This window comes from Clupea harengus, chromosome 18, assembly GCF_900700415.2.
Source record: "Clupea harengus chromosome 18, Ch_v2.0.2, whole genome shotgun sequence".
Lineage (NCBI taxonomy): Eukaryota > Metazoa > Chordata > Actinopteri > Clupeiformes > Clupeidae > Clupea > Clupea harengus.
The window spans coordinates 2,275,001-2,285,902 of record NC_045169.1 but is presented as its reverse complement, the minus strand read 5'-3'; the positions used below and the strand labels follow the sequence as shown (position 1 = coordinate 2,285,902).

Here is a 10,902-nt window from a genome sequence, read left to right as displayed (position 1 = left end):
CTTTGATATTAGCCAGTGTCAAAATGGACACAGATGAAAGGCACCAAGCTTCACCATAGACATGACCGCAGCAAGAAGCCCTGCGAGTCACAGCCGGGTCAAGTAAGACAGGCAGCAGCCAAAGACAAGTCCCATGAGGGCGTGTAGGACAGCACTGTATCTAAAGAGCCCAGCATTTGTCTGGAGTCCAAGCTCCTCTCACTGGGAGCGAGGGAGGCTGTCCTTTCTATGTACCTGGTTAAAAAAAACATTTTGCAACAAGAGGGAGCATTATTCAGAAATTAGCCACATTATTCTAAAGGATGCTGGACAATCTGAATATTTAATATGTATGGAGTTAAAGAGGCCCGAACAAATTGAGTTAGAGGGGCCAAAACGGCATGGAATATTGGTGCTCTTTACCCTGAAAATGCAAAGCAGAGGAAGTAGCAATGTACTTACTGTCCACTGAGATGAGCATGCTTAGGGAATATCTGTGATGGCAAACCCTTCAGGTCAACATCGGGTCCTCTCAAATCCATGTTGGGCCTGAAACCCATTCATCTTGTCCCTATGTCTCCCTGGCAGTAGGCTGACTGCAGAGTAGTAGGCGATAATAGTAACTGAAGTTATTTGAAATGCTACAACAAATTCATGTGGTGCAGCATTGTGCAGTTGTACAGCAGTCAAAATGAGCATATATATGATCCATATGAGATTGATCACTGCACTGTAAATCAGTTCTGTAATACCATGGAGTGTAAAAATGAACATAATGCAAGGGCCTGGCTCGGTGGTTGAAAGACTTGTCCAAGAATGTGTTGCAGCTGTCTCAAATGTTTACAGCTTCTGGCACCGGTGACTGAGACGGCCAGACCTGCCTCCTCACTTGTACCATTAAACCCAGTGTCTGTCTCTCAACATCTCCTGAAACTGCACCCAAGGCAAAGTCTTCATTAACTCATTCATTTCAGGGTCTATAGTGGGTACTAATGGCTTGTCAATAATCAGCATTGAAGTGGGCAAGTGAGTTGCATACTCATCCCAGTGAGGTGGTGGAACTGTAGATCCTCCCAAGGTCATCACCAACTTTAAGCAGGCCTGGATTAACCCTGTTGCTTAAAAAGCTATCGGTCAACCTTTTGTTGTGGAGAACTACAGATCAGTCTCCCCTCCCTTTTATGCCTTTTGAATGAGCAGTCTTTAACCAAATCTCCGATTTTCTGTCTCAGAATACTCTCTTCAATACCAATCAATTCAGTATCCAGCCCAAGGAGTGGCCACTCTATTGAGACGGCCCTCTGAGGTTGAGGAGTCCCTGTGGACTGCCAAAGCTGCTGCCAAGTCTTCTGTCCTGATCTTGATTGATCTGTCCGCAGCGTTTGACACAGTAAATCACCAGATCCTTCTGTCTTCACTCTCTTTGAGTTCTCTGTACTCACTTCAACTTCACTGAGCATATCTGGAACAGCTTTTGGCTGCCTTGTCCCCACCTCTTGCATGTTTTAGCAAAGACAAGTGTCCAGCTTTTTGTCTCTCAGTGCACCCCAAGGCTCTGTTGTTAATCCTCTTCTCTTACGTATATGAAAAACACTTTTTGACATCCGCTCACATGGTTTCTCCTACTTTTTCTATGATGTCCACCTGAGAACTCCACTGTTTCAGCAGGATGAGAGAAAGGCATTTTCATCTTAATCTCTCCAAGGCTGAAGTGCTTGTCTTCCCAGCCAACTCATCCATATAGCACAGTGTTAGCTTGGATCATTGCTTACACCCAGCTCCAAGTGGATCAGAAATCTGCGGGTAATCATGGCTAAGCTTTGCTGACCACATATCCTCCAGATTTGCCCTCTACAAAATAAGGAGAATTACACTTTACTGTTCCGAATGCCACACTGTAGCTCCTTGTGCAGGCAATCATCACTCACCTAGATTACAATGCCCTCATCTCTCTTCTCTGGCCTTCTGTGGTTGCAGGCATCCAGTTCGAAGCTTTGCTGCTCACTGACAGAATGTTTAACTCAACAGCACCCTCCTATGTTAAACGCCCTCATCCAACGTCTATAGTCCGTCTTGTCCACTGTGCTCTGTGGAGTAGTCTCTATACCACTGCAAAAAAAAATAAAAAAAAGCTCTTTGCCTTTGGTCCTGTGACAGTTGAAGAAGCTACTCAGCTCCAAATAGTCACAATATTGAAAAAAGTTGAATACACAACTCTTTGGCAACTTCTTAAGTAAACAAATTCAAATCCCTCTCTTTTCACATTCTCTTTCTGTGCTTGAGCATCGGTCCTACAAAACAGCATTTCTCATGGTACTGCTCATCCTGTCACTGGATTTTACCCAACCTGCTGTTTGGGGAAGGGCCTGCAGTGTTATGTTGTATGTTTGCACTGCCCAGTTTGCACTGTTTGTTTAACACCTGCAGCATCGCAGTAAGTTTTTGTTGTTGCTTTAATACTGCTTTCATGAAACATATAGCTACAGCTTACCATATAGGCTTCTATACGAAGCCTGCTAGCTTTGTTATTGTATTCTCTTTATTTTATTTTATTTTATTCTTTATTGTCCATTTGACCTGGTCACTGTAATTTGGGCTAAGTGTTTAGTCTTTCATCACTGTGGTATCCATGACATGTGATGTTACATGATAGCCAGTGTCAGCACCAGGTTACCATCATAGGACCATAACCAAGGAAGCTTCCGGTAGCTGATCGGGTACCGACGACCGACACCGCCCCTCCCCTCCCCTCCCCTCCACTCTCAGCTGTGCACAGTCGGCCATGTTGCCTCCCAGTGGTTGCTTCTTGCTTGCTTGCCTCCTGCTTGTTCCGGTATCTCGGTAGATTCCGTGTAGCTTACAGAATGCGTTGCTGCTGCTTGAACGCAGTAACCATTGCTTTCCATAGGCCTACTGTCCTCTCCCAGTAAAGAGAGCAAGCTAGCGCATACATACACTTATCGTAGCATGTAATGCTGGTGGATTTTACAACTTGATTTTTTTTCCGGACGTATTTTGAGGACATCGCCTTCGTAGCACGATTTGTACTTCTAGTGTTTACCGTCCTTATTTGAATCACGCACTCGGAAATAGAGGAGACGTCGCTGTTCATGGATATTTGAGTTTTCTGGACTGCTTATTAGCCAGTGTGCTCGCTGACCAGACGTTACTCCACGGATTAGTAGCTGCCTAGCTAGCGCAATCCCACAGCAGAACACAATATTTGCTACGGTTGCTAGCTTCATATCTACTTGGATGTAACGTTAACATTAGCTGACTAGCTGGTTGATTTTCTTGACCAAGCGGCTTATTTCCAGACGCGAATCCCCCCCCCCCTTGAAACCAGGAAGAACCTTTATTTTTGCTAAATATTCACATCAGCAAACGTTAACGTTATCCCGTTGAAGTTATTTGTAAGGTAACGCTAGCTATTCATTTTTCTGCAGCGAAGGTCGGTCGAGTTGGAACCGATTTAGACCGGCCTGATGTATTGAATCTTCGGGTTTGATTTTGGACTGCCTCAACACTCACAAAGATCCGACATTTTAAACACCAGCTTTTTTCTTTTTCCTTTTTAAAAGCTCATGTGGGTCCCCAAATCAAGCGCAGTTGATTTTATGAAAGGCAAGACCGTGACACGTTGATGTGCTTCCTTTGTTGGATTGCCAATTGATGGTAACGTTAACTAACGTTAATTTGGGCTGGATATCAGTTCTGTAATCTATTTTCAGTTTGTTTATTCAATAAATCAGTGCGTGCTGTTTTCGGAATCAGCGAATCAGGAAATTGACTTAACCTTAGCGTGTTTATAAATTCTGACGTTTGGAAAACTTTTGCAGCCCAATTTTTCACCTCTGTTGACATGGACACGTACTTGTAATGTGGGATTCAACTTGTTGATCTTTGTCTGCGTGGCTAGCTTTCTAGCTAGCTTGCTAGCTCTTTGGACCTTTTTTATCCTTGGTCCTCGACCAAATAAGGACAGTAATAACCTCTACTGCTAAATGTGTGTATGATTCTCAGACATTTTTCTTCATCCCCGGACCCCTTTTTGAAGATCCCTGACCAAAAATGACAACCCGGCCTCCGTTACTAACTGTCATAGAAAACTCGTCAGGCCAGGTAAGTGGAGTACTTAAGACACTCTCTTGGCTAGCCTGGCTATCACTGTCATTGAGCTTTCTTGCATTCCTTTACAAGCAACCTGGATAGCTAGCTATGTTATGCCGGTTATGCATATAGCTGGCATGCGAAAATATAATTTGCATGCAACTGCCCAGCGTTTTGTGAGTGTGGTGCTCATAGTCTTTGCCATTTTGTCAAATTGGGGCAGCAACCTAGCTAGCAGTGGCTACGTAGCTCTGAGTAACGTTAAAGTCAGTCATCTCACGCTTCGTGAAATCTAGCACTTCCAATCAAATGTTATGATTTACAGTCGGTGAGGTCATTCAATGAACATAGTTTGGTTATATTGGCTAATGTCCTTTAGACAGCTTGAAAAGAAACCTTTACTTTAGTGACTTAATTATAACGTTAATGTTTGCTATTCAGCTAACTAGCCTCCTAGTTAGCCATTGCACTAGCGATAACAAAATAGAGAGCATCCCACCTGATTCCTTTGCCATTGGCTGGTTATGACCACCTAGCTTGCTAACATTAGCTAACGTTACCAAGTAATCCAGCTCTCTAGCTAGCCATGTAGGTAAAGGGAGCTAATCTGATAAGAGATGTTTTGTAAACTTTCTTTGTGACTATTAAGGACAACGCTGTAATTTCCTCTGTGTGAATGTTTGGGTTCCGATACTAAATGTTTTCTTATTCTGGCGCAAATGCAGTTTAAGTCTCGTGAACTAGCGTTAGTGAAACACAGACCTAATTTTGGAGTGTGGGAGATTTTTGGTGAAACATAATTTCATTCATTTGTCAAAGTCGTTTTTGAGGTGACCAATAACAGATTCCTTTGGTGATCATATTTAACAAAGCCGAAAAGATGGCACACATCCCTCTACGTATCTTTAGCGTTATAGTTAAAGCAAAAAGAGTTAATAATTACGCATGATTTTAAGGGCGACATGTTTGTATTGTGAGAGATAAGAGATCACAAGACCATTACGTTACTCATAAGTGCAGAGGCAAGTAGACTTCCCATCACAGAATAAGTAAGTGGGCATAATGTTTACAAGTTCAATTCACAACCTCCTCAACCATGTGAAGATGATTTGGGCTCCAGTGAATGCCTCATCCATGTGTGTGTGTGCGCATATTTGGGCTAGGGAGCCACATTTATACACACCAGGGTTGCAAGATGAGCACAGTAGGATTGGTTTCAAGTTGCAGTACAGCTTGTAAAAAGTAGCTGGATGGATATGGTGAAGGAGAGGAACTGACTGAGTTTTGATTGAGTTGAATGCTGTTTTTTTTTTTATCGTATTTTCAGGGAGGGATGGTGTACCGTCATTTAAAGTTGGCCATGTCAGTAAAGGAATACAAATGTGGTCTCACGGCATCCACCGCGAGGGTGTTGCTCATAGTGTCCCTGTACACTGCCAGTGATGGAGTGTCACCACACTAGACACACACACCACAGAGAGAGACTTGAGACCATGGGGCTGTCTTTTTCATTACCTTATTACCCAGAGACCTGCTTTGGTCAGACACAGATCCCTCAATTACAAAGACTTAGAGATCATTGTCATGTCATGATTTCAAGCCAGATAGTTAACAATTAGCCTCATTTCTTTACCATATTTAAGTAATACGTTAGATTTCAAAAACTGGCCTGGGAGTATGCTTTTTTTGCCCACACATCCCTCCCATCATCCTGTCCCTGTCATTATGACTACATCGTGTGCTACCGCTGTCGAGTTGCAGAAGCTGTTGGGAGTCTGCTCATCCTGTCTCAGCTTGCCTTATCGGCAGTCAGTGGAGATGAATATTGAATCTTTGTGTAAGCTCCGCAAGATAATCTCTCTCCCAGAGAGATGGGCCGATGGCTTTTGGATACGTGTGCTGATGGCGATATGAGAACGAATGTGACGAGCGAAGAGCGAGCTTCGGCCTCGTGTTCTGCAGTGTGCTCTTCTGCACAGATGAAGTAGCCGGCTCAAACACCCATGTGTGAGGCCAGCCTGGAGTAGAACATCAGTTCCATAAAAGTTCGTGTTTTATTGGATGTGAAATGGCCAGCTGTTAAAGCCCTAAAGCTACCACCTGTGTGCAGGCTCCGAGTCTGCCTTACAGGTCTCCATGATGTCATGGCATGATGGGGACAGGGGGACGATGAGCCATTCCAGTGAGACATCTGTGAAAAAGTGAAAGCTGCCAGAGCTGTTGAAGATGCTGTGCAGGCTCTGCTCTTGAGACACCAGCTTGCCATTTCTTCAGCACGCCTGTGACATTACACAAACCTGCTGCTCATGGCAACATCCTATCATTCGATGAGGACATTAGTTATGAACTCCTACAACTCTTGTTTTCTACTGTCCTTGTCTTGCACATTTTTTTCTGTTCAGTGTTGGCTTCAGTTTGTAGTCTAGCTCCTCATTGTGAAGTGTGTGTGTGTGTGTGTGTGTGTGTGTGTGTGTGTGTGTGTGTGTGTGTGTGTGTGTGTGTTCTAGCATGCTGGGCTGAAAAAAACTGTTGGGTGTTTACTGTCATAGAGAAGCTTAGTGTGTGCTAAGACACTATTTAGAATACAGGAAAGAAACATAACATAGGCTTTAGGTTTTTACTAGATCATTCTTTGATTCTGAGCATGTAAGACTTGGTGTAGAGTGAGATCCTCTGCTGTCATAGTGAAAAGGATAAGGGGGTCAGAATTTCATGTCTTCAGGCAGAGACACTTACTAATCGTCATGCTTTCCTACTGTTCAAGACTGTATTGAACCTTAGTTTCAGAATGGATTGTCATATACAGGTTAGTATAGTAAATACTAAATATATTGGTTCCTCTGCTAGACATCTAACCAAAGCTAGCAGCTCACCAAACCAATTTCCCTTTTGAGGAACTCTAGTCTCCCACAGTTCCCTGTCAAGCCACTCCTGCCTTGTAAATGGATAAGGGCTGTGTCCTCTAGGCCTGTGTGGACCAATGGGGTGGTATCTGTGTGTAGTACACTGGCAAAGGGTGTTGAGTGGGTGTCTGGGTGTGTGTGGGCGAGCACAATCAAGCGTGCACTCTCTGGATCTCTGACCTTCAGCCTGTCAAACAGGGCTCATAATTACACAGCGCTTTGCATTTTTTTACAGACAGCGCTATATCAAGATGTGACCAGACCACGTCATGCCACACCACAGCATGGGCTTCAGTGCAGGGTTCCTGGAGTCTCTCTCTCTCTCTCGCTCTCTCTCTCTCTCTCTCTCTCTCTCTCTCGCTCTCTCTCTCTCACACCCACCCACATGAGCAGCCTTACACTGCATGTGGACTGGCCAGCCAGTATTATTGTGTTGCTATGTTAAAACTGGCATTTCCAGTCGAGCTCGGTGTGAAGTCAGCTAGAGGGAGTGTCATGGCTCACCCCTCTCTCTCTCTCTCTCTCTCTCTCTCTCTCCCCCTCTCTCTCTCTCTCGCTCCCTTTCTGTTCTCAACAGCTTGACGTCATTCAGGTGTTTGTGTATGATCGAGTGAGTCATGTTAACTGCAGCGAGTGAGTGTCTAGTTTCTCCATTTTGTGCTCTGGCTCTGACTGCTGCTAAAAGACACGGCAGGCTTACATTGCACATTCAACAAATCCAAGATAAGTTCAAATGCACTACATAAAGTTTGCAAAAAAGCTTACTGGGCATAGTATCGAGACATAGTGTAGAGAAGGGAGAATAATTCTCCAGTTGTTCCTTCTCTCTCTCCCTATGAGGTTCTCTGTCTCCAACATATTCTCTGTAAGACAGGGTTATAAATAGTTGAGTGTGTTTGCATGAGCGGGGGGGGGGGGGGGTTGGGGGGGGAGTTGGGGTCACTGCAAGATTATGTTGACACTTCTTGCTGTCATCAAAGCGTTTGAAGTCTTTCCCTGGCTGTTTCTTGTGTTTTTCCCTATTTAGTCTCATCATAATCCTTCCAACCATTGCACACACATTTTTCTCTTCACTTTTTCTCACTTTTCTGCTAGGGAAAGCTGAAACCTTTCTTCTGTTGTACATCTTCCCTCTATTTTAATTAGGGGATTGATGTATGTCCAGGTTGGTTTTTTTTCCGCAAGTTACATGAACTCAGACATGCAAACATCTTGTATGACAGGCCTAATGTCTGCCTTCGTGTCTGTTCTTGTCGTGACCAAGTGCTGTAGAATGAGTGCAGAGATTTGTGGTGGGGAGAGAATTTGTATGTTCTGCGCTGTCCAAGTTTTATTTTATTTCAATGAAATGAGCTGTCAGTAAGGAAGGCAAATTGATATGAGCTTTATTTGTGGGCTGTTGACAGTTTACTGACACAGGAAGAGAGGGAGAGGGGGAGAGACAGGACGTCCAGCTGCTGCCTATTTGTGTCCTTGGCTGTTGCCGTGCTCAGTTGGAAATAGATGCAGCATGATATTTATACCCAGATCCATTACCTGCAGGTTCCTTTATTTATCCCATCTTATGTCTCCTTCCCTTTGTCCACTTTTTCTTTCTTTCTTTCTCGCTCTCGCTTTCTTTTAAACCCTTTCTTTCTTTCCCTCCATCTCAACCCAGTACTTAGCTACTGTCTTTGGCAACAAACTGTGACCTTGTGTCACACCAGCGTGTTAGGGTAGAGTCCGGGCCCATATTAAGCTTTACCTCTGTGTGTGTGTGTGTGTGTGTGCGCGTGTGCGTGTGCGTGTGCGTGTGCGTGTGCGTGTGCGTGTGCGCGTGCGCGTGCGTGCGTGGGTGCGGTGCGAGTCTAAAGCCCCTTTCACGAACGTCCAAGACTGGAAAACATACGAGGTCTCATACCAGTAAACCTAGCTGTTTAACTCTTGCTTAGAGAGCCATCTTTACAGTTGGCAGTTGCTATGGCGTGTGAAGTTAAACTGAGGAGATTGGAACATCAGCTAGAAAACTAGCAATCATTTCATGCCAATGGAACGCTGCCATTTAAACCGTTTAAGCTTATTTAAAAGTTTCCTTAGCTAGCTAGAGTTAGCATAGTAACCAGGCGACACCGTTTGCTGTAGGGATGGGCATGAGTAATCGGGTACTAGCAAGTGACCACAATGATCGATCATGTTAGCTTGCTAACAAGCGATGAGGAAACAGAGTTGAGAGAACAACACAGCTCATAGCTGAAATAACAGCCATGGATTTGCTAATGATTTACTTACACCTGTTACGAGATCCCCCCCCACCCCCCAAAGAATACGAGTATTCAAGTACTTGCTCGTTTTCTTTGTCAAGTACTCGCTCGCCAATAAACGGCAGTCCTGGGTTCAAAATGATCACAAACACTGTAATGTGATAATGATGTGAAATGGATTCACAAGACATTACACAATCCTTGGAGAAATAATGTGACCTCAATGCAGTGAATGAAAGGGGGGAGAAGTCCCCCCCTCCCACCTCCACTTTCTTGACGATGGGAATCTTGTGTTTCGCATTCCCACTGGAGCCATGGCGGAAGACTATCGTTACTGTTACGCGATGTTGATGGATTAACTGTTTGACCATACAGTTTTGCCTCCATTCCCACATGACGTCATTACAGCATTATGGTGCTAAATAAACAGCTTTCAGTGTGAGTGGGAACGGGGTATGATGAGGATCAGCAGGCTGACATGGGATGAGAATATAGCCTAGAGTTGTGTTTTTCAGCATTGTTTGAGAGTTGCGCTTTCAGTGGGCAGCTTTAATGTGGGTGGCTAAAGTGGCTAAAGTGGGCTGGTTTCTCCTGATGTCAAGGCACAAGGGGACTGTGTGTGTGTGTGTGTGAGAGAGAGAGATAGAGTCTGAGTCTAGTTAGATACTCAGGGAGATACACAGAAAGGTTGTAATGATTTTTTTTTTTTCACTTAATGCCAATTCCCACGGCATAGCATGTATTCGCCCATGCTGGCTCTATGACTAGCTTGAAGCTGTTTCAGAACTGGTAAGAGCATAAGAGTGTAGCTAACCCTCTACAATACAGGCTGAATAGAACTAGCAATGACTCATTTTTGCTAACATAGAAAGAAATGACTAAGCTATAGAAGAAAGAAGTATAATGAGATTAAATAATTAGGCCTAATGAATATGTCAGTGTCACTCAGAATATTTTCTCACGGTTTGTGCGAGAAAGCTTGTTTCAGCTCTGTATAGTGTCAAAATACAGTGGTCTTGAGTTCGGTTATGAGGCTGCCCAGCACTAATTTTAGCCTCTAGAAGGACCTATGTAAGGGTGTGTCTGTTAACCCTTTTTATAGTTCAGTTTGTTCCTTAGTTTGGGGTCATATTTCAGTCTGCATTATGGTATGGATGAACAAAATAAATAAATAAATAATGTTTTTCCCCCTTTTATTTTAGCTGTAGCATACAGACTCATAAACATGCAAGCAATTTCAAAGCTCCTGACATGAGATTAGAAGAAAACAAATCTGCAGCATATTTTCACCATCAGCATCAGAGATTTCATCTAGAAGACTGCAAAAGACAAAGCTTAAGACCCAGTTACAATGTGAAGTTGTCATTAAAGTAAGACCCTTTTGTTGTGTCGAGTGTTTTAACTTCACTGCCAGAGGGGAGGGCAACGCACTATCGAATCTTGACGTTTCAGCATGACCAATGGTGTGATCCTGTCGTCCACGCTGTCGCTGATCAAAATCCGATTGCGCACAGTGAGTTGCGTTTTATGTTCCTTCTGTATAAAACGGCGGATATATGCAGAGCTGGATCAAGTGTCAGAATGCGGTGTCTTTTGGCATCAGCCTCGTCAGGTGTAGTTTTTGAGAGTTCAGCTGCACCTGTCCAAACCACACAGTGGATTCCTTGCAG

The 10,902-nt window shown here is 44.0% G+C and overlaps 1 protein-coding gene across 6 annotated transcripts in view; it reads left to right on the top strand.

Moving 5' to 3' along the window:
- Nucleotides 1–2,711: 2,711 nt before the first annotated feature.
- Nucleotides 2,712–10,902, top strand: part of mark2b (MAP/microtubule affinity-regulating kinase 2b) — a 43,509-nt gene continuing 35,318 nt past the window's right edge. For 2 of the 6 annotated variants that reach the window (XM_031585568.2, XM_031585565.2), the window contains exon 1: nt 2,714–4,101. In XM_031585568.2, the coding sequence (XP_031441428.1) occupies nt 4,051–4,101 (51 nt within the window). In that variant the 5' untranslated portion in view covers nt 2,714–4,050. Of the gene's footprint in view, nt 4,102–10,902 lie in introns of all 6 variants that reach the window. The other 4 variants (XM_031585567.2, XM_031585566.2, XM_031585564.2 and 1 more) reach the window with 3 other exon arrangements.